Consider the following 24,557-nt stretch of genomic DNA (forward strand, 5'->3'; position numbering starts at 1 on the left):
CTGGGCTGCATCAAGAGAAGCGTGGCCAGCTTTTGTACTGTATACAAAAGCACAGTTTGTAATTTAGAAGCCCTTGTGCAGGAATCACCAACAGGCTCAAAATGCAGAACAGTCCAGAACCAGTAGCTACAAATTTTGCCAGAATTGGTGACACTATGCAGTAGTGTAAAATGTATAAATAGTGTAAAATGTTTAAAAGATTTCCAGCAGCTGCTGGACACCTTAAACATCTCCCTATCTACCATACCGTAACATTTTTAAAGTTTGAATTCAAAGAAGCTTCAGAAGACATGCAGCAGTACAGACATATCTACCCACGTTTGCATGCATCAGCAAAACAACACGGAGCATACGAATTGCAAGTGCATTCGCTCAGAATAAGTTACCTCGCATTTCTTTTCTCTACATCAGAGCAACCAATGCTGTTTCTATAAATTGTATCAGCCAGATGAACAAGGTATCTACAGAAGTTTTCTAGCTGAGAAATAGTCTTGTCTCCTTTTAGATTAGCGAACCACTGTTTAGGAAAGCAAGCAATTACCTAGACAGAACAGAAAAAAAAAAGTTAAATAAGTGTAACAAAATTTTAAAAGGTACCTAATATGATTTGTGAAGTCTGCCAGGTAAGAGAAACCTACCAAAAAAAAAAAAAAAAAAGCAAAATTCAAGCAGTAAAACACTGAAACCTGCACTACACCTAAACAGCCTACAGGTATGGGCCAGAGAAGGTTCTTTCTTTACTTTGTGTATTAAAAAGAAATAATATTTTTTCACTGACATTACAACTTTGAGATATCAAATCCAAGATTTCATAGGTAACCTCAAATTTTATCTACATTTTTCCTTCAGCTGACATTTGTGAATTACAAGTGGTTTTAAACATTGTTTGATTTTACTTACACTTTGAGCTTTCTTAATGCTGTCCTCTCCATACTCAGAGTTTTGAAAAGCCATAAGAATATATCTATTTAGCAGACCATCTATTGACAGTTCCTGGAGAGTTTTGTTTGAAAGGATTCCATACCACTGAAGAAAGTTTCCTAATAACTGAAAATACAACACAGGAAAAATAAGTATTTAAAAGTGTACTGAAACCAAGGAGTTGATCAAACACTCTAGATAGAGCCTCTTCAACAGCATGGCCAAGGTAAGCAGTGGAAATATGCTTTCTGTTAGCTTCAAAACTATTCAGAATCCATAAAGTACCAGCCTGGAGTGTTAAGAATTCCCATACAACAACCACCACCTCAACTTTGCTCATGTTGTGCACAAGAAATCAGAAAAAAATAACTAAAATTGCCAGATGAGAGAAAATCCACAGCCCCCTTGTCAATGCAATCCCCAGCTACGCTGTCAGCATAACCTTATTTCCAAGGCATGGTGACTCAAGAGACACAGAAAGTGTCACAGGGGAGGGCTGCTAAGTCAGCTGTACAGCTGTGACTCCCCACCCCACGTACGGCCTGTGGGGAACTGCTGCCAGCCTCGTACAAACCAGCGCAGACAGGCGTCTACTGTCGAGGCAGATCATGAGGACACAGTAAATGAGCACTTGCCTCCCAGCTTCTATTTCTGCTCAGCTGTGATGCTGTAACTGACTTGCTGGCGCAAGACAGCTGTATTTTTAATGCTTCCCTAAAATAAAACAGTGCTAACAGCATGCAAACTCCTAAGCTGCCCAGGCTCTGATAAATATTGCCAGAAGCAGGCAATTTCACTCTGAAAAGAGATCAAATAAGTGATCTGTTTCACTTTTAACAACAGCATTTTAATAAATGAGCTTTGTGCATTTTTTTTCCTCTAGACAGCATTTAAGAAGTTGACTTTTATTTCAAAGTGAAATAAGAAAGAATTCAGTGCCAAATATTTTAAGTAAATGAAGTTATTGAAAGAGTAGTTCAGAATACAATCTCCCTCACTGCTGCAATTTAAACAGAAAATTCCAGATAAGAGTTCTGTTTGCGTGATCATGGAGATCAGCAGTTCAACCAACACAGGTCTCATACTTTAGTTTCCTGTTCAGCTGGGAGTTAATTTTCCTCATAGCCTTTCATTGCAAATAAACTACAACAGTCATAGCTTCTTACAGACCTTTGCAAACTGTATTGCACATTCCACACACAGAGACTTTTTCTTTTATGCTCTTTACAGTTTCAACTAAACTAAGATTACAAATACTCTTATACTTTATAAGGAGCAGTATGCTTTCCAAAAGGGGACAAGTTATTTTTGTGAAGATTCTGATACCATATATATACATGTACACACACACACACACACACGCATATATATATATATAAACCCCAAACCCAACAAACCAAGCTAGCTCATTCCCACATAAGTGAAATAAAAGCAGCATATTTTACTCTGACAAGCACAATGACATTAAAAAAAATGAGCTGAGTACGCTAAGTAAACCAACAATGTACAAGTTAAAATGATGGTGCTTTCCTTCAGCAATCTTTTGAAGAGGGCACAGTGCATTATCAAAGACTAAGAAACCTAATTTAGAGTCCTTTCAAATAAAGTTAAAGCAGTTTCCACCCACCATTTTCCAAAAATCTGAAGAGGATTTTATTGCTACACTGTCTAGATCAAAGATTTACCAGATGTATTTACTGACTTACCTTAACAGAGGACCAAAACTGACGTTGGAAAAACAAATATGGACCAGAGTTCTTGTTTTCTAAGATGCTGGAAAGTAAGAGATTTCTTTAATAAGCAACCAAGACCACGTCTGGCTGGAGTTTGCTGGCTTCCTCCTTCCCACACACAGATAATTTCTACAAATATTCCCTTCCATCCTGCTTGTCTTTGCTAAATCCTGTCAGCATGATAACAAAAGATCACCTGTAACCAGCCAGTGAACCATATTGGGAAAAAAACACCCCTGTTAACTACGGGCAGAAGACACCAACTTGCTAATAGAAGTTTAACACCATAGTTGAAAGCAAACTTACTTTTTTGGGTATAAGGGCATGAATACATCATCATCTAGTGTTCTCCTCATTCTTAGCAACAATGCCTTTAAAAGCATCTGAAACAGATAAGGTTGGTTGTTTTTTGTTTTTTTTTTTTTTTAAGTGTCCAAAGCACTGCTTAGTAGTTAACCACTCAGAAACTGATTTTCAAAGCAACAAAGAACATTTGTAACCCTAGCACTAAAAGGTGTACGTACCTAAGCACACACATAAGTAAAATTTTAAAGCAGCCTACAATAATTAACAGAGCTGAAATGTGATGCTTTGAATAAAAACTGAAGGCAATAGAATTACTTTATGGTTAAGCTTGGCTACACAATCAGTTTCTGTGAAGTCAGGGCTTTTGGCATTTTTTATCTTTTGCTGACTTCCCCACACATGTGCACATTGGCCAACCTCCCATTATTCTAAAGCCAACGCGTACACTGCATTAGCTACGGCACCTGAACTCATTACATCAGTTCCTGGACTCAAAGAAGACAAGTAAAACAATAAAATTTCAAGCAATACATTTGAAAAGGTTACAAAGACCACAAAAAAAAAAAAAAGTGCCTGACTATATGCAGCTGAGCCTTAAAGCAAAACTGCAGACCAACAAGTCTTAGTACATTTGGTATCTCTTTTTATCTCTACCATTTATTTTGGGGAGACTTCACTGAGTTCCTCCTCCTAATTTATCACTGTACTTGACTCTCCATAACTCGACTGCAGAGCATCACATAATTGCAAAATTCTCTTTCTTGCTGCTCACTGAGCATGCTGTGTTCTCCAGTACAGTGTATTAAAAATATATTCAAATCCCTTAACTTCTGCAAGATATTTAAGAACAAATAACTTACTTGGGTATTTTTGTTTTCTGCATTCACCACTGAAGGATATCCATCTACGAGCTTCTGCACAATTGTTACCATTCTAGATGTTTGTGTTGTAGAAAAAGGATCCCATATATTTTCAGAAATCACTGTAAGAGATTAAAGAATTACTCCCCTTTGCAAATGCTCAAATACAGGTACTAAGACAGTTAGGTAATAATTTAAAAACAGTAAAATCTGAAAGTACAAACCAGCATCAGCTTCCACACACCCCCCCCTTTTCGCCCATTTTCATTCTAAGGCTATACCTGTTAATTTAGGAAGAACAACTCTCTCTACAATGGTAGGCAATAGTGAAATATCAGCATCATCTTTTACTTGCTCCTGTTCTTCACAACCATAAAACAGCAATGATTCAAACCACAACATAGTCTCAAAATCTCGACACTTGCCCTAATAAAAAAAGAAAGAACTGAGGTTAGATTCCTAAACAGAGATTTGAAGTCAACACACTTAAAAAAAAAAGAAAAGAAAAAGTATTATATATGCAAGTATGATACACTCACAAAACACAACAGAACTATTTTAAAACAGTCTACCAAGCGTGCTAAGCAGGCAGGGAAAGCAGCATTGGAGCACAATAAGAACTTGAAAATCTAGTCCTTTTGTCTACGTGTCAGGTACTCATCTGCCCTGGAAATAACAACAACAAAAAGATACAGTGCCTCAAGACCAAACAAACTCTTAATCTGGCACAAGGATGGGCAAATTGCTTCACCTGCTTTGGCTCCCCTACTTCTGAAGCAGTCATACTACTTCCTTCAAAAAACACAGGCAAGCCTGATCCCTGAGAAGTGAAGAAAGTGTTCTGCCTCTTTGCCTGGACACTACTAATCATGTCACCACAGTGACATCAGTGTATATGTCACATCAGTGTATATGGACAATGCAATCCAACCCAACCCTGAGAGAGGATGGACCAATTCACTCTACAACCACACAATCACTAGATCTAATGAAAGTGAATATGGTGGAAGTAAGACTGCTTTTTTTTTTGGCAGCTGTTACCCTACAGATTTAAACTTCTCATTACACCTGAGCCAAATAAAAGCTCACAGATTAGGGTAAAAGTGGTAATAAGTATAGTTCATTTGTGCTGCATTATTAAAGTACCCTGTCTGGATTAAAAACGTATTTTTATGAGTGCCTTGTCATTTTTCTAACTTAAGAAAATGCTTAACAGGACCAGTGACACAGAGTAGTGAAAGCAATTAGGTTTGAGAATTCTGTACCACGTCTCCAACTAACTTGGAGTTTGTTTTGTTAGCCTGGAAATTCACATAGAAATAGCATGAGGGAAGGGAGACTATACAAAACCAGTTTTAAATTTAATGAGAATGTCTTCCATAGATTTTCCCTCATTTATTGAAATTAAATACTCTAAATGCTCTCTGAAGAAGACTTGTGCTTCCCTTCCTCTGCAATCAGAGCAGAGGCAACAGAAGATCCCCTTCTACAAATATTCTCTTAGTAGTTACGAAAAACAGGAGAGATTCAGTCATTTGTGACACAGGCCAACACATCTGCAGACAGTGCTGTAGATGAGCTAAGTTTTGAAAGGGAAAAAGACAATCTGCCTTATTAGCCTAGTTTCCTAAAAAAACCCCCCCAAGCTTATGCAATTGCACTCACTCTGTGCCTTGACCCACTCCCGTTCCCCAGTAAAAGCCAACGTGGCAGAAAAAATTAAGATAGAATCATAGAATGGTCTGGGCTGAAAGGGACCTTAAAGACCATCCAGTTCCAACCCCTTTGCCATCAGCAGGGACACCTTCCACTAGACCACGTTGCTCAAAGCCTCATCCAACCTGGCCTTAAACACTTCCAGGGAGGGGGCATCCACAGCTTCCCTGGGCAACCTGTGCCAGTGTCTGACCACCCTCACAGGAAACAATTTCTTCCTAATATCTAATCTAAACCTGCCCTCTTCCAGTTTAGAGCCATTACCCCTTGTTCTATCACTACCTGACCTTGTAAAAAGTCCCTCCCCAGCCTTCCTGTAGCCCCTTCAGGTACTGGAAGGCCGCTATAAGGTCTCCCCGGAACCTTCTCTTCTCCAGGCTGAACAGCCCCAACTCTCTCAGCCTGTCCTTGTAGGAGAGGTGCTCCAGCCCTTGGATCATCCTCGTGGCCCTCAGATCCTACCAGTACTGTGAAAATAAAGATCCTACCAGTACTGTGAAAATAAGCACTTGACTGCAGCAGAAATACTACACAAGAGCTTTCACTGGTAGCAAGACAGAATGGGAGTCAAAAGCGACCTGAACTGTTTGTCCTGATGACTACCCCTGTCAGCACACATATGCAGGCTGGACAGTGAACATGTGCCAGAGATACTAAGTTTCAACAATGCTGTCTTGCTTTTCCCATGTTCCCTACCTAATAACTGGGCAATGAGCACTATGAGGACGACTTGGAAATTTCCAGCCAGAGTTCTACAGTGCATGAATGTGTAGGTGAGAGAAAGAAAGATGTATAATGTAGAGACATAGGTTGTAAGTCAACATAAAAACAGGCTTCTTAGTTCCACTTCTTAAGAAACAACATCTCTAGAATCACAATTTTCTCTTAAGTTTTTTAAAACCTAAATGTATTATTTAAGAAGCTTTTTGGTCTACACCAGTCACTGAGAAGGTACTGGCATATGCTGAATTGAACTCTGGCCTGCTGGGAACAAAAAGGACAGCAGTTCAGAAAATTCCCAGAAAAGCTTCATGCCAAGAGAGGTGCCCATTTTAAACTTCATCCCTAAAACACGCATTTACGAGAAGTACAAAGCAAAGGTGCAATTTATTTTGCCCTGTGGAAGTGTGAATGAACCACCATATAGAAGCTTAAGTAAAAGTGGCCTGAAGAGGACCTTACCTCCAAAGGAGTCCAGATAAGCAGCTGAAGTCTGATTAAAGGGTTAAACAGCTTTGGCAAACAGAGGCCAATATAAGCATCTTTATAAGAAGCAAAGTATTTTGACCGCCAAGCTTCAAACTGTGACTTAATACAATCAATTGAGTAAAAGCTTTCCAAAACATCTTCGAAAACTTTGCTGGATTCCTTCAAGATACGATCTGGTGGGGGAGAAAAAGAGTAGTAAGTTAATTACCTGTTCTTTTAATACCTCTTTCAAGATGACTTTCATGCTCACTGGCATAAGCTAAATCCTATAAACAAAACCAAAAAACCATCACCTTTAAAACTTCTGTTACTTCTGCCTCAAATATACAAAGCAATAAAACCATGAGCACAGGGGTACTCTCCAATACACTGTTTTATCACAGGACTTGCTTTAAACCTTTCATACCATGATTTTCAGTTACCAGATATTGGACTGGTGATGTATTGGGCTTTATTCAGTGTGATCTAACTTCAAAGTTGGCCTTGGTCTACATGGGAGTTTGGAACAGCTGATCTCCAGGTCCCTTCCAACCCAAATTATTCTCCAACTGTGCTCATCCAAGTGCAAGTGCAGGAGGGCACCTCAGATAAGCCACTGAATCGGCACTTCAGACAGAGAGGGTCCTGGCAGACACCATGCTAAACCACTGAACATAACATGGCTGTCAGCACTGGGCAACCATTGCAAGCCCTTAGCACATTCCTTAGTTTTTTTTCTATTTACAGTACCAGTATTCTATGCAGTCCAAAAATTTTTCTCTACACATTATTTTCCCTTCATCTTTTCTGCTTCCCAGCATTATTTTCATTTTAATCAGTCATTTTTGCTGTAGCCATAGTTTTAAATGTTCAGTTACAGTAGTAACCTGTACACAACTAACGTAACTAGTATACACAGCAGGTAGAGCCAGGACTGAATAAACATGAGATTATGTCATATAAACACACTTTTCACACTGAGATCAAGAAGACATGCTACAAATAAAGTTAGCAGGTCCAAAGTGCAACCCTCTTCTGTATAGCTCACTGCTGATTCCAGAATAACATGAGCTTTAGAAATACTACACTTACTCAGAAACAGGGCTTTTGTAGACATAAAAGTGCCAAGTTACAAAGAGTAATTCAGCCACACTGAATTTTTAATCTAGGTAATTTAACTTAGTAAAGTTAATTATAGCACCTAACAACCCTAAGCAGTTGCTTTGTTTATCAATGAGCTCTCTTTGCACCTGTAATTTTGGTAAATCAGCCAACAACTAAAGATGGGGAAACTGTTTGCCCTTCTGAAGGATCCAACTGCTAGACAGTTCATCTAATTGCTTTTTCAACCTGTTCGTACCTTCAGTCTCCACAATCACCTACAGCAATGACTTTGGCATTTTTATTACACTCTGTGGGAAGTGACTTGTTTATTTTAAACCTATCCTATCACTTCATTTTATGCCCACTAGCTCTCACACTGTGAAAAGTCAACATCTTTCTCCTAGCTGAAGAGTCCAAAACTGTTTAATCCCTCCTCACATACAACCAAAGCAATTCTATATACGTGAGCCTTGCTGCTCCCCTTCTCCACATTTCTTCTAACCTGATTAAATTATCTTTAATTGGAGACAATGGTAATTGTATCAGGTTCAAAATGAGAAGGTAACAGGATTACTACAGTGACGTTATACTTTCTTTGCTACTGGTTTCACAGTAACTACTGGAATTGTTTGCCTTTTAACTGCTGCTGTAAAAGATGACTGTTCCATCAAACTATCCACACTCCCCCAAATCTCAGGTTTCTTGCAGTTCTCCCAGTGCTTTAGAGGCATTAGCTTAAATTACTATCCCATTTATTGCATAATTAGGGTTATGCATAATTGCACAATAAAGGTTACTTTGAGCAAACCATCATAAAACTGCAGATGAATTTCAAATCAAGACAGTACCACAAGATCTTCCGGCAATGTTTGCATTCAACACTGTTTTCTGTCATCTGCAAAGTTTGCCAGGCTGTAACAAGAGTCTACAAAGCTTTTGTCACTGCATTTCCAGATGCTTACACAAAACTTCAGAAGATACTTCAAGCAAAAAAAGGTTTCTACAGCGCTGAGGTTTTCAGAATTTCACATGTAATACAGCTATTTGAAAAATTATAAACCATGTTACAAACTAGATGGAAGACTTGGTACCCACTGAAGGTACAAAAGCTTTTCTAACCTCGCTCCATGTTGAAGTTTGTAATATCTGTTGAAGTCTCCTCATCATCGCTGGAAAGGCCTTCAAGGTGATCTGCCATCTTCCCAGTTTGCTCTCTTGCTTGTCTACGACGAGTTCTGAAAAGGACGAGCAGTATAAACCAGCTCTTACTTCTTCCCCCCCCCCCATACAATGAACAGATGCACCTAAGCTTCTCATAACTTTTAATGTAAGGAAATCCAGGTTGAAAAAACTTTCACTATGTCACCACCTCAAACTCTCCACTATGTTCCTGCCTCAAATAATGAAGGAAATCAGCAGAAGCCATAAAGGTAGGAAAAGGGTTTACTATGCTTTTTTTTAGTGATTTGAAATTGCCATCATGTAATGGTGCCTTGTTTTGTACACTTGCATGGTAAGTTGGGATATATGGGAATACCCCTGCCCAGCATACCAGTCTAAGTGTTCTCCTCCCTTTGCAGGACAGAAGCAAATATTGCTGCTTACATGAGTATGTCACACAGGAAAATTGTATTCTGCAAGCAGGCAAAGACTCCTAATGGACAAGAAATCTTAGTACTCTACCTTCTAGCCTCTCTTTCTGCAGTCCGACGCTTTACTTGTTCTTGATAGATCACTCTGTCTCGTCCAAAAGATTCAAGATTTGGTGCCATCAGTGCTTTATCTGTAAAATTACATTGATGCAAATTAAAATGTTCATCTGTGATTATATAAACATGTTGCAGGCAGTTTCATAAGAGCCTTTTTACCTACTTTAAACTAAGTGTAATTTGAAGTAGAAAGTCAAAGTTTTCAAAAAGACGCACCCAGAAGCCTGAATTCATAAGTATAGAGGTTAAAAGAGGAAATAGCGGAGTTTGGAAAAATCTCCACTTAAATGTCAAATAGTTTTCACCATACTTCACTCTTGTCCCTCACACAACAGTGCCCAACTATACAGAAGTCAACAGTTTTAATAGAAATTGCTTAAGTTGGATGTTCCAAGACAAAAAGTGCTCCTTATATAAACGTGTTCACCATGTATCTTTTGAAAAGAAAATTAACAAAAAGAAAGGCAAAGAAGAGTGACCGGAGGAAGAATTCATGATATTTCAGAGTTTTCTAAGTTTATATGCTTTAGGTTGCCTACCCGGAGGAAGAATTCATGATATTTCAGAGTTCTAGTCAGTGTTTTCTAAGTTTATATGCTTTAGGTTGCCTAAAGTTTTAAACACATCAAAATCTACAGGAAAATAAACCATCTTCCCTCCTCTTAAACTGCAAGTCATTATAGATGTTCCTGATTATAGAAAACAACACAGCTAACCAGTGAAGCTGATCAGCAACCAGCAGATAGACCCCAGAGTGTTTCCAGTTCATCCTTTTCAGGTAAATTTTTAAAAGTGGATTGAATGTTAGCCAGTGCTCAAGCCCACTCACTAAAATATAAAATCAAAATTTAAACAAAAGCCTACCCAAATTTCAAGAGTAAATTTACAAGTTCTAACTAAATCTATTTACAAATCCATCATTAAAAATCCTAATGATGCTCTGTGTCAGTATTCCAATTCTATACCAGAACTACCAAAAGCCTTAACATACAGTTGAAGCCATTATGTGTTCAGTTTTTAAAAATGTTTTTCAAAGCTGAGCTACTTGTCTTTATGCAGAAGTAAAGCAAAAGTTGTCAAGACAAACTTAAATTCACTTCTAGCCTTTAGTGTTCTGACACTGTATGAAGAAAATAGTCTATGTCTGCAACACACATCAACTTAAAGGCTGGCATCAATTCCTAGTTTCTGTGATCATTTGAAGAACAGAACACAACTATTTCCAAACACAGTGAAATTCATTATCAAGGCTCTCAGATACTATATAAAAATCTTCCTTTAAAACCCAGCCTTGACAATGACAATTATTCCCTCCCCATCATTAAATTCCAGTCTAAAATAATCCATTCTAAGCTTCTTTTAGGAAATGTGTTTCTAGTACATTAAGTTTCTAGTTCTCACAACAGCATTTTCATGGTAAAACTGTAAGGCCTACATGTGATGCCTGAGGCTCCAAATAAAGTCCTGAAGGGAATACAGATGCCCTCCTCTCCATAAAGGGATGACTAACTCTGATGCCCTAATGCTTTATCACCCTCAGGAAGTTCTAATTGTATTAACAAAATTTCATCTCTGGACACATCATGACAGAACAGGAAATAGCATTTATTATAGGATTGTAGGTCAGCAACAGGATAGCCAAGAAAGCCATTTTTAAAAATGGGAAGCTCTCCAAAGCAGGAAGACAGCTACTATTAATATGGTATTTTACCTGTCGCTTAACGTGCCGAATAAAACCTCCTCCAAGGAACGTATATTTCCATCCAAGTTAACATTTATACTTTACAACATACTGAAGAGCAATCACCAGAAGAAAACTCCTCAGTGAGAATCCCCCATCCACACACTCACAGTAAGTATGTATTTTAACTGGCTAATTTTAAGCTGTATCTCATATAGGGTCAGTATTAGTCTGATCTTTAAGAATGGTAACAGTCTCTTCCAGTTCTTTAGCTTTACCAGTTAAGTGTCTGAAATGAAATACTTATGCTGCCTACAAAATACAGCCTTAGACAGAAGTCAACTCCAGCACAGTGCTTCATGGCTTTGTACAGAGTTAACTGTAGATGTTACAGGAAAATTACAGATTCAAGGAGGTTTAAAAAAAAAAAAAAAAAAAAAAAAGTCCTGACATAAGAGGAAAATTTGGAGTCACCAAAATTACCACTGCCACCATGCATACACTTTCAGTGCTAGGAAAGAGAAAATATAGTTAAGAGCAACAGAAAGGAGAGGCAAGAAACAGAAAGGCAAGTCAGAGTTAGAGTGGCTTTGAGTTTAAAACAAAACAGATTAGAAAACTTTTATCTAAGCTCGCTTCTACCTATCTCAAGAGTCAGGAAAAACTTTATAACAGCCGTACTTTAAACATTTACATTTAAATTATGCCATACTAAGTAAACAAGGTTGTTTAATGAATAATAAAAACCTTCAAGATGGACTGACTTGAATGGCTTGAAAACTCCGAAGATTCATCTTTAATATCATCTTGTCGTCTTTGGACAAGGCGGGAAGCTCGCTGTTTGTACAGCTGGTGCATTGCAGATTCAAGTTCATTAATCAGAGGCACCTGTAAAAATACAACACACTACGTAATATCAAATTCTTCAGGTGCTTAGTTTCTGGGGTACCATACTATTCCGAAGCATAACGCTGCCACTGTACTTCTAGCAGCACAAATTGTTTCCTTTTACCCATCTGTATCATTTGGAGCAGTAAATCTTTCACTGTGAAGACAATGCATGCCTTTCACAATGCTGACAGCTTTCAACCGCAGCAACAGCATTCTGAAAGTAACTTCTGTTGACTGAATGAGTCTACACAGTCAGACAACCATTCTAGAGAGCGTGAAATGTTATTTCAAGTACTCTTGTTTTCTCTACCCAGTGTGTTACTATTACTGAGATGCAATAAACGCTGCTTAAGCGTGTTATGTCAACAGGTCATTCGAATCAGTAAAATGTTACTCTAGCCTATCATAAACATTAAAATGGCACAATTTGTGTGAATTATGCATTAAATATAAACTTTGAACAATACAGACTTAAGTCACATCAGACCTGACACTTTTTTTTTTTTCTTTTTTTATTTTTAAAGTGGACTAAATTTCAGTAGCAACTGTAACAAAACAGATGATGTTACAACGACTAGGAATTTCCTGACATTAAATAGCAGATTCACTGCTCACTTTTGCAAAAACTTATTTCCCAGGACAAGTTAAAATTAGATTATTATAAATAATCAAATGCAAACCAGAATTTTTCACAATCTCTTAATTTGGAAAGGCAAGTCTTTTTGGTATGAACACTTAAGCCATATCCTCCTTACCTCCGAGACATACGCTTAGTCCAGAGTCTTCTCTTTTAGCATAAATATTTCATTGCTGCCTACCATTCAGGATTAAGGTTTTTTTTCAAAACAAAAGATAAAATCGGAAATTGTTTCCTGTTGTAACTTAGAATGTGACTCAGCAGCTATTAAAGAACCTCCTCCAGTAAAACGTAGATTATAAGATTATAGCTACAGGGCCATTTCAGCTGAGACTGGCACATACATCAGAGGAAATACTAAAAGGAAAAAAATATTAGCTCTTTGTGGTATAAACTGGGCTACAGGGATCAAAATGAAAGCAACGCCGCACGAACTCAAAATACGTACAACTTTCTTAGGAGAAAACAGAGTAGAGAGAAATAGGGGGAGGGAATATGCCAGTGCTGGAAGTGTATATTTGGAATTTAAGACGATTTTGAAAACACAAATAACTTTTAAAAATACTAGTTTTGCTACAGTTTACCATAGAAAATATAGCTTCTTCTCTTAAGTGTGTAAAGGGAATTCGAAAATTGAGGAGTTAAATGAACATTTTTCAAAGCATCCCTAGAAGTTCTTTCTACAATTGGCTCAGGATTAAAAAACCCCAGCTACTCAGATACATGAATCCACTATAAATATTTCCCATTTAAAACACAATGAACTTCGAAGCCGTTACTCTTCTATAATAAATACTGGGGTTGATGAGTGACTGACAATTTCACTGCTATAAAGTTACAGCCCTCATTCATTGTGTTTTGTTTGGTCAGTCCCTTAAATGCAGTGGTTTGGGATTTTTTTCTTCACTTTCACTGTAAACAGTGTAAGAGGAAAACAGGAAACCTGTTTGAGCATTTGATGACAAGGATAATTTTAACCTACAGTCCCCGTTTCTGACAGTGTGTTTTGATAATATGCTTTTGCAGGTGAAATAACAGTTCATCTAACTGTACTGTCAAAGATACACTCAGAACAACTTAATCTTTCTGTATCCCTTGTATATTCCTACATTTAAGATCTAAAGACACCATTATCACTTTCTAGCTTTCTCAGAAAGCGTAATTTTGACAGTAATTACTTGTGAAGGAAATCATGCAAGCATCTTCCACTCCACTGGTTTTATCATTTATAGGAAAAAAAATCCCCAAAACATAGAAGATTTGATATTTCTATTGCCTGTTTCTAACATTTGCTTAACAGCTGCCTTATTGTACTCTCCACTGCACCTTACCAACGAGCAAAGTGTTTCTAATATTCAGAATCTCTTCAAAGCACAACGCAAACAAAATGGTTTTGCTTGGTTGGGGGCTGCGAAGGGTTGAGCATGGTGAAGAGATGCAGAAATAAGATAGTAGGAGGAAGAAAGTCTAATTGATGATGATGTGTTTTGGTCACCAGAACGAAGTCAACAGACAAACAATAAAACTCTAAGGGAATGGAATCTTTTGGAGTAGACAAGTCTATTATGAACCCATTAGTTGCTCTTCAGCAAACCGCTTTCTGATTCAGATCAGTACCAATGTGAATATGACTAATAACTATGACCAGTCCTAATAAAATAAAGAGAAAGCATCAAAGCATCATATTTGTAAGGATAGGGATGGACCTAGCTTTATACACATTTAGGGCAAGTGTTCATATATGTATGTGTATATACACAGAATCATAGAATGGTTTGGATTGGAAGGGACCTTAAAGATCATCCAGTTCCAACCCCCCTGCCATCAGCAGGGACCCCTTCCACTAGACCAGGTTGCTCAAAGCCTCATCCAGCCTGGCCTTGAACACTTCCAGGGAGGGGGCATCTACAACTCCCTTGGGCAACCTGTGCCAGTGTCTCACCACCCTCACAGTGAAGAACTTCCTAATATCTAATCTAAACCTCCCCTCTTTCAGTTTAAACCCATTTCCCTTTGTTCTGTCATTAATTGCCCTTAACTGCCCTTATTCATACATACACACAATATTGTTATTACACATATGGATACACATTTTATATGCTTATGTAGATTATAATCATAACAACTATATACATTATATATTATAAACACACACACTTCAAGTATGAAGAGCCAGAGCCACAGGTTCTACAAAAAAGCTGAAGGCAATTTATCACTACACTCAAAAGTTAAGAAGAATTTACTGTCCTGCTGCATTTCATTATTTCATTTAAATAAAAACTGATCCTGATTTTATTACTTCATTTTGTCCCCTCCCCCCATCTCCTTTTTAGAAAACTTTGCGGTGTCCTGTGGGCTACTGTTTTTTAATTTGATAGTACTTTTGTCATGCTGAAAGCACTGAATTCCAAGACAGATTATCCAGCCAAAATAAATGAGGAATATATGGGAGATCATAATAAATGAAATGCTCTTGTTAAACTGACCATGTCACCTCCTAAATTTAAGACTCATTGTACATACAGGTACCGCAGCAGCCTCCAGCTGAAAAGAGCAAAACTCTGTGAATGCCCCTAAGAAGCATGAGATGATAAAAATCACAGCTTAGGAGTTCAATGGGCTGCCATGGCAGGTGGAGCAAGAGTGGGAGAGCAGGAAAGGGAAGAAACGTGTCCAGGTGTAGAATCTTAAAAAGACCAACTACCAGGAAAGCAAAGGTATATTGTAAGAAAGCAACTTCAACAAGCCTGTTTGTTAAATTATCTGCAGCTAATTTGCTGTGTAACAGCTGGAATTCATTTCGTACAGCTAGATAGGACAATAACCTTCCTACAAACTGAACTGAAATCATTACACTATCACTTAACAGTAAGTTTTCCTAGTTTATACAAAATCTGAGAGACTAAAAGTCTTGGTTTATGCTCGGAATGGTGCATCTAAAACAATTTGTTTAAAGAAAATATTTGAACAAGACAGCATGGGCTATCAAAGAGAACCTCCAGAGATGGGCTATAGTCATCACAAAAGAAATTTAACAAGAGGTCTTCCGAAAGCAAATGCTGAATAGAGATACAGGTATTTAACTTTTCTGAAATACAAATTTATCTCAAGAGAAAGAATATAAAGAGTTATCTTTAAGTAGGAAAATTTAGGCATCTGGGCAACCAGCACTGACAGAGCCACGAAGAAAAGTACCTTTATTACCTGCCAACAGCTAATGCCAATACCGACTCAGGAACACTGCCTCTTCAGTGAGCAGTATCTATTGTAACTAATCAATCAGCTGGGTGAATTAACTGATCCACACTTCCTGGGTTTGTTCATGGCATAGCTATTCAGCTTGAAGGACTCAAGATGGGATTCTCCCAATACCACTAATGCTGGGCAATTAATGTCTAACCAATTAGCAACCAAAATGCTTTTATATTCCTATCCCACACCTAACAAGCTAGGTAAGCAGTAGTTTCAACCACTGAAGTAATTGTGACAGCTAACTTATCAAGAAGATACTATACCATTGTATTCAAGTCAGAAGACAATGAAGAAATAGCATAAGTACTGCTGACTGAATTTTACAGCTCCTGTGTGTAATAGCTAGAAATAAATATATTTTTTTTCCCAGGAGCTCTTGTTGTATTTACAACAAAGTAATTAAAATGTAATAAATAACATAAGAAAGAAAGACTACATTTTCAAGCTAGATTGATACAAAATTATTGCACAACATGAGAAGTATATTTTTAAGTTTGGGTGTCTTGAGGTAGCTAAACTAGTTTTAAAACTGCCCTCCTTCAGACACTAGAGCAACACGAAGTATGTGAAACTGCCTGGCAGGAGGAAGTTTATAACAACACACAAAATACAAGTCTTTGCTACTGTGTTCATAAACCATCCCAGAAACTAGTAATGTTGTAATTCAGTCCACCACAAGTAAAAAGCAGCATCTGTATCAAGTTGAAATGCCAGAATATCTATCAAAATCCTAGAGACATATAACCTCAGAGTGTTTTTAGGCAATCTAAAATCAGCGATTGCTTACATCGTGAAAGAGAAGTTTCTGATAACCAGCTTAGCATGATGAAAAGTTATCTTTTCAACCCTCAAATAACCAAACCTTTAGAAGAATATGTTCTTGGGGGACTTTTTTCAAAAACAGAGGGAGATGTGGTGGTGTTTGGCATGTATTAAGTCCCTATTTTTTTTTTTTAATTTTTTTTTTTTGAAAAAAGATGAATGTTTTTGCATCCTTACCTTTTCACTGAAACACTCAAGCAAGTCTTGGACATACCCTCGCATTTCTTGCAAAAACTTATACTGTTCACCAATACCCCCAGAAGACCCTTCTAATCTTTCAATTGCCTTGGTAGAGTCCTCTCGGCTTTGCTGATGTTTCTCATATTGCTGACGATTAGCTTTGTGCAATTCTTTCATAGAGTCCAACCTGAAGGGCAACGGATAAATAGCAAATTTACATCCAGAAGTCTGGATATTTCAGACCATTGAGATATTAAACAGACAGTGCAAGTACCAAGCCCACATATGGGAAATACTGCAAAGACATACTCTCACTCTCATTTGTCACTTTCTCCCCTTCTCTATATAAACAGCAAGGCTAATGGTTTAAATTAATTTGCTAGACTATGCTGAGTGCATTACACTGCCCACTCCCACGAATTTTTATAGGAGTTGACAGAACTTGGAATAGTGCAAGGCTGGCCCTAAAGTAAAACTGGTAGGAAAGCTTTTGGTTTGGGGGAAGGGAGAACTACAGCATATACAAAGCACTTTTATTCCTTTACTAACTTGACTCACTGTCAAAGGTTGTAACCCTACAAGGGGCATACAAACCAATTTTGAAGCCATGTAAAGTGCAAGATGTTCATTACAAATTATTTCTCACTGCAATTGGGTTGTTCATTCAGTAGGACCTTTTGTGGACCTGACAAGCAGATTACAGTGTTTAAACCAAACACTAAAATTTAAATGTCACTTTATCTACTGAAGGGGAAAAATCTGATTCACAGTTTAAAATAATGCAACTTGACAAGCTAAACACCTCACTGGCCTTTCAATTCTTGACTATAAGACTGCGCAGCGTCCAGAAGATGCAACTCAGACCTGTCTTCAACAAGATCAATGGGCTCACATTTAAAGCTTCACTTCCAGAGAAGCAATCCAAGGAGATTTTCGAACAAAGTGTCAATGTCATCTTCACTTTGAGCATTTTTTGTTTGCCCTTTTTTTTTTTTTTAATGGATGTGTCAGTCAGTACTTTTCCAGCGATGAAACTCTGTGTTTGCTCACCGAGACTAAAAGACGCCTGAGGAACAGAAAGCTAGGGGACAGGTCTTTAAGTCTAAAAAAGATGGTCTGTCCTACCTGTCTTTAAGCTGTTTCTTTACCAAATCAATAGTAACAGGAGTCATCTCATTACTGGGAGTTTTGAAAGGAACTGTGTTATCTGTTTTTTGAGACTTGGTTTCAGATGATCCATACGCAGCGTAAGTGTATGGAATGCCATATGATGAACCATAAGACAGTGTCTGGTATGTGTTCTGGTAGTACAGATTATTCACTTCAGCAGGCTGATTTGGTTGAACCTAACGGAAAAGGAAATGCAATTGTACTAAATTAGACTTTAAAGAAAGGAGAAACATTTTCTTTCATATCTCAAATGTTATAAAGTGAAAAATGTAGGCAGGTACATTTACAAAATGTAATTATCCAGGGGATTTAAGTGCAGAACTTCCAACACCTAAGGTGGAAGAAAAATTCCCTCAGAAGCACCTTCCTAAACAGAGAAACTCATAGTATCATTCTAAATATTTATACTTGTAACGAGTTACTAAATAACAATTTTAACCAGCCTGTAACTCCTACAATAACCAAGTGTTTGGGACTATACTAGATTTTGCTAAGACTATTTAATAGAATGACGTAGATTCTTAAGAGTCACTGTGTTTACTTGTGATTTTGATGAAATGTTTTAAAAAAACCCCAACAAATTATGCTCTTCAACTGAGTGGCAACTTCACTATGAACGCAGAGACAATGTACAGTACAACCTGCTACAAATTCCAAGTCTAGGCTGCAACATTAGATATAGAAGCAACAAAGAAACACTCCTGTTTACATAGACTCTACAAGCCCTATGATAAACAAGAACAGAAGTCTCTTCAAAGTGGCATTATTCCAGCTCTATTTTAGGCTGCAAATAAATATTGGTTAACAGGACAACAATCAGCATCTACCCAGAACAGAGAGACTAATTAAATGGATACCACTGGATGCTTAAAATCTGGCCTCTCATTTCACTTTAAAAAGTATCAGAAGTTAACACACTCCTCAGATGAAACAGCCTTCTGTAAACTACTCAAGTTTGTAACAGATTTAGCCAATATATGCAGAAACAAACCAGAGTTCACAAGTAAATACATGCCTGAGGTATGTTGATTCCTTTCCGTATCTGTTCTTGCTCCCATCTACTGAGTTCTTCATCTTGTTCCCCTGCCACCAGTGCTTCATCATCACTTCCCTCAATACCTTAGAGTAGAACAGACAGGTAACAAAAAGGAGAAGATAACTTATTCATAGTAAGGGCCACGAGTTCAAAAACCTGAGAGACCATGCTTTGATGGGAACATCTCAGCACATCCTGCTTTCCTCTTCATGAGGAATTAAGGATGCTAGCCTGTGAATTATCACAGAGGTTCCACTTAAAAAATCCAATAGGTAAATTCACAAGTAACTGCTGGTAAAACCCTCTAATGTTAAAATCCCGTAAGTCTTACTAATCCTCCTTTTCCAAAAGGTTATTTTACCTGCTTGTCAGCAAGAAGAATGCTATAACAAAGAACTAATGTTTTTATTTTCACAACTATATACTTCCTCAAAAACCAAGGAACAGGAACAAAACAATACTAATTGATCCTCAGTGTAAGTTTCTACCAGACTCAGTAGAGATGTTTCTAAGCACAGGAACATAGTTTGTGCTCAAAATTTTATAGGCAGATTCTATTATACAGTACTTTTCCTTAGAAATGGAACACAACTCCAGATTCATGCCTGTTTGAAAACTACGTTGCTTAAAAATGTTGAATGGGAGCACCTGCAGTGAAAACAACGTGAATGCTTATCAGCTATCCTTCTAAAAAGGTTTTACCTATTTCCTCAGCAATCTTTTGCCTTTGGGATTTTTCCTTCACTGCAAAAACTATCCTCCTCTTCTCGTCATCATCTTCATCATCACTGGCATCATTTTCATCTTCTCGAACAAGGCGGCTTTTACCTTGTTCACTGTCAACAGGTGTAAAGTCTCCAAGTTCACGAGCCATTTGACGCTTTTTCCTAGCGGCGTGAATAAAAGCAGCATCTGGAATTTCTCCTAGAGACAGACGTTTGCACCGTTAAACAACTGCAACAAAACAGGTATTCTGACCTCTTATTACTCATCTCTGCCACTCTAGCAAATAATCTCTGCAAACAGAAAAAAAACGTGAAGGGAAGACATCCACACTCACAGAAACATCTGCAAGCAACTTATAAGCTGCACATGCAAACTTTCTGACCAGAAACCCCCAAAGCTGAGATCTTTCCCCAAAAGTTTGTCTCTGCTTCCAGCAGCTCAAATACCATAACAATACATAACCTGCTGTTCCTATGTGAAATGTTCCTAAAGAAGAGAAAGCCCTTTAAAGGAGCTGACTATTGCAAAGGGAGAAAGCAAACAAGGTTCTTGACTGTGTCACTTCCTGCTCTGATATTGCTTCCAACTCTTCTTATTTTTTGGGGAAAAAACAAAAAATCTGCAATTTCAACAGATGATGGCAGCTCAGAGATTAAGAGGACACCAAACCAGACAAAGCTAATATGAGAAAACTGTACAAAGAGACACAAGAAAAGCAATCTAGTTTAAAAATCTAAAATCCCTAGCACAAAATTAATGCAACTTACATAAGTTATATAAAGAATGGTCCCCCCAAATAAATTTTTTGATACATCAGTAGTTTTTACCACTACTTTGATCAGGCATGCTCAAAACATTAAATATCAGATGCTCTTTATACTTGACATGAGATACTCTATTCCAGTCAGCAGTATCTTTAAAGATGCAGTAACATACATATCACACCACTATGCAATTACCCCTAAAAGGAAAAATTATTTGTGAATCAACTAGGAAATCATTTTTCCCTTGAAACATGGCCAAGTCTGTGGCCCCAGGACATCCATCTTCTATTTGGGGAGCAGGCTACCATGAGTTAGCTAACAATTAGTACACTAGTTTCAAAAATACTTTCTCAGACTGATTTCTTTGGTTTCAGGGTGTGACTAGAACCTCAACAGACAAAATGAGATAGGAAAACATTTGAGATGCCTCACAGACCAGTAACTGAGACATTCAAACTAATGATAGAATTTTAATTGAAAGCAGTTAAAATTAATGTTGTCAACTGTTCCAAATGTGTATTTTCTTACAGTTTGTCATCACTTTGAGAGACAAATTCCTGATTTTAACATCAGGATGAAGCATTCTGCAGTAAAACACTGTCTCTCATATGGCTTGTAAAATTGAACAGCTTTGGAAAATAGCAATTTCCTGAATTCTCAGATGCTGGATATACTGCTGGGAAATATTTCTTAACCTCTGAAATACATTAGTCTGCTGTAAAAGCCAGCTAAAGCATTTGTTAACATATCAGACACATTACAATAACCAACCTGGGCGGAGAACATTCAGTGATGACAGAGCACTTGAAAAAGCCCCACCGGCTTTTGGTTTTTCTTCTTCCTTCTCACTTTCAACTTCCATTTCTTCTTCACCATGCTCACTGTTTGCAGTCCCATCTTCCTGACCTATATCCTTAATCTGTCCTGTCTTTTCTAGCGGTGGATCGACTGGTAAGACAACAAAGCCCATATTTTACTCTTCTTAAAAAGATCGCTCAGAAGAATTTTTTTAAGGTCTAACAACCCAAAGTAAAAATCCAATGAAAATGTTAAATGATAATTTTATCGTTTGAGTATCTAGTAAAATACACCTTCTTAGTTGTGATTAAGTAACTGACATCCTCTCAAAATAAAATTTGAGAAAGCAGACACCCCAACAACCACTAAACATTCTACACACATATTGCTACGTATTAAAAAAGTAAAGGAACTCAATAATTCAGATTGCACGTGCAACCTTCGCACAGCCTCTTACATATGTAATGAGAAAGCACTGCCTGTGTTACACCAAATCCTTCCACAAGAACAGACTCCTTTCGAAAGAACCCCTTCATTTTCCTCTTAGGCTGGGTGCAACATCACCCTACATTAGGTGGGTAACATACAGACACAGGCAGAAGGTACAAATATTCTATTAAAAAAAATGCATGTTAAATCCAGATATCCAATCCAAGTTGCACGTATTTGAGTTTTTAGACTCTAGCATTTGTCTAAAGAATCCAGAATACTGACTCAGAAGCAGCCCCAAGGTTTTTGCACTATAACCAAACCAACCACAGGGACTGCAAAACGCACAAACAGAAAATAAGCACACACTAGCCATGTGTAAAATGCAATTTTTAAAGGACCTTTGTGACAAAGGCAAGAATTGAGATCCAGGTTTCCCCAGATCACCTGGATATTAGCCACAGAAATGCTAATTTCTGGTTTTGCTCATGCCCCATATCACTGCAGAGGCAACTTATGATTTGAATAAGAAAGAATTTGTGGGGTTTTAAAATGCAGACAAAGCCTTTTTAACATCTTTAAGATTTTAAAAGTCTAATTTAACTTAAAACCAGTCAATTTTCTGCATGGGACCGTGTTCAACTCTCATATGCTTCAGGTATGCCACTGCAATCTTTAGATTATAAGCCTCTTGGCTTGTGTTCATAGCAGTGTAGGTTATTGCTCTACACAAAAAACCTAACTCAAAAAGGAACATAACACTTTACCAATGAGCTTCCCAAAAACCAACTGCAGAAGCACAATGAAATTGAAATCCCAGGCTCTATTCCAAGCTCTGGAGGACTGGACATTGTTAAAAGATCCTTCTGCTCCAACACCTCCATCCCATCATCTTAATCATCAAGTCTACTCTAAGGTCCAAGTCCTGAAACAGCTGTTGAATAATTTACTTAATAACAAAGAGCACCACTCTGCTCAGCCCAAAACCTTCCTTTTCAAGAAGATGCGTTACAAGGACACATTCTGTCAGATAAGCACCAGACACAGCTCTAAACTAATTTACTTTCTTCCTAATTCAATAGGAAGAAACTCATCCAACATAAACAGACCTAAAATATAGAATCTACTGAGGTCTACTGACAAGCATATATGTAGTTGAGGAATTCCATCCTTCTACGTTAATTTCCACAGGAGCAAGACTCAAAGGACTCAAATCCACATGAGAAAGAATCAAAACCAGCTTCAGAACAGCATTTGTAAGGTTCAAATGAACACATTCAGCGCATGCTTTACTTCAGTTCCAAATGCTAAATCTTCTAAAGACTAACAATTCATCCTGAAAACAGGTAATTTGTATTTACAATACTCCATCTTTTCCACTACAAAAGTTACTATTAGCTTTGCAGTTACCATCAGTTGGAGAATTGACCTCTGTTCTAACTTTTGATTTTTCAAGATCTTCTTTGTATTCTTTCTTCAGTTGTTTTACAATCTTTTTGCTGTAACTTGATTTCTTCACCTTAAAAACTTCTTCAGTTTCTTTAAAAGAGAAGTTGGAAAACATCACATTAGACCTGCCAAGAAGTATACTGACCTATTAAATCTCTTAATTTTGTACTTAGTAATTAACAAATGCCACTAGTAACACAATTTAACGTGACTTTACATTTGCACTGTTGCAACAAAACTAGTCCCATATCCTTTCAGGTAGACTCACGTCTACCTCGTCTTTTTGCAGTCATTTTCAAGCGTACTCATCCTGCTCACAGCACAGTCAGGGAACAGCAAGGCCAAAGTTACACAATCTGACTGTAGTAATCTTTTAAAAACAAACAAACAAACAAACAAAAAACAGCTGATCCTTCACTATGACCACGAATTTGGAAGAAAATGACATGAAGCCCCAACATTTTGGGTCAACAGCCTTTTCACAGCCACACAAATACAAGACTAATGAGCAAAGAAATGGCTGCTTTTGGCTGTGCTACCAGTTTAAATGCCTGCAGCACTAATATCTACCAAAAGGTATAAAATACGTAGTTGAAGAACTAAATAGCACAGAACAAAGTTTGATGTAGAAAATCCACAAGGGTTTGTTTGTTTTTTAAGTCTATAGTGTAATTCCATGTTTCCAGTATTTCTGTCAAGATTTCAGATCACTTGTCTTAGAATCCAAGTTCCAGTGATCACAAAAAGAATTCCTTCCAAGAAAATTCAAAATGCACAGTTACTCTCCCGCTGACAAAAGGTATCACAAAAATAAGGTCCTCATTTTATTCACCCTGAACTGGGATGCAACAAACTCTGGAGTTTGAGGAGTGTTTTTTCATTATTTTTGATCATAACAGCTATTATCCTTAACCAAATTATCTAAGTGCGATTGGACCAATTAACGACTGCAGTACCTGCTGGAATCCAGCAGCATTACCAGCTGAAGCGCTGTACAAACACAACTATGGGATTCTGTCCAAAGCTGCGGTCCAGAAACTGCTCAAACACTTTTTCCACTACTTGTGAAGGTTAATCTAATAAACCTTGTGGACAGCTAGATGAACTAACTCCGCAACAAAACACCACTGGCTTCACCTGGAGTTTGCCAGGACAAGAGACTGTATGACACAACCTGGGACACCA

General features: G+C 37.7%; 1 protein-coding gene across 1 annotated transcript; it reads right to left on the reverse strand.

The window, feature by feature from the left end:
* Nucleotides 1-386: 386 nt before the first annotated feature.
* Nucleotides 387-23,462, reverse strand: PAXBP1 (PAX3 and PAX7 binding protein 1; the record flags this gene model as incomplete). Its single annotated transcript, XM_010173919.1, has 16 exons — nucleotides 387-541; nucleotides 901-1,047; nucleotides 2,628-2,694; nucleotides 2,961-3,037; nucleotides 3,821-3,942; nucleotides 4,102-4,246; nucleotides 6,719-6,918; nucleotides 8,948-9,063; nucleotides 9,512-9,611; nucleotides 11,983-12,106; nucleotides 16,998-17,187; nucleotides 18,126-18,346; nucleotides 19,186-19,289; nucleotides 19,909-20,130; nucleotides 21,468-21,644; nucleotides 23,334-23,462. Coding segments are annotated over 16 exons (2,296 nt in total), but the record flags the coding sequence as incomplete, so codon positions are not given.
* Nucleotides 23,463-24,557: the final 1,095 nt, after the last annotated feature.

The sequence above is a fragment of the Antrostomus carolinensis genome, unplaced genomic scaffold, assembly GCF_000700745.2.
Source record: "Antrostomus carolinensis isolate BGI_N321 unplaced genomic scaffold, ASM70074v2 scaffold8048, whole genome shotgun sequence".
In the NCBI taxonomy this organism is placed as follows: domain Eukaryota; kingdom Metazoa; phylum Chordata; class Aves; order Caprimulgiformes; family Caprimulgidae; genus Antrostomus; species Antrostomus carolinensis.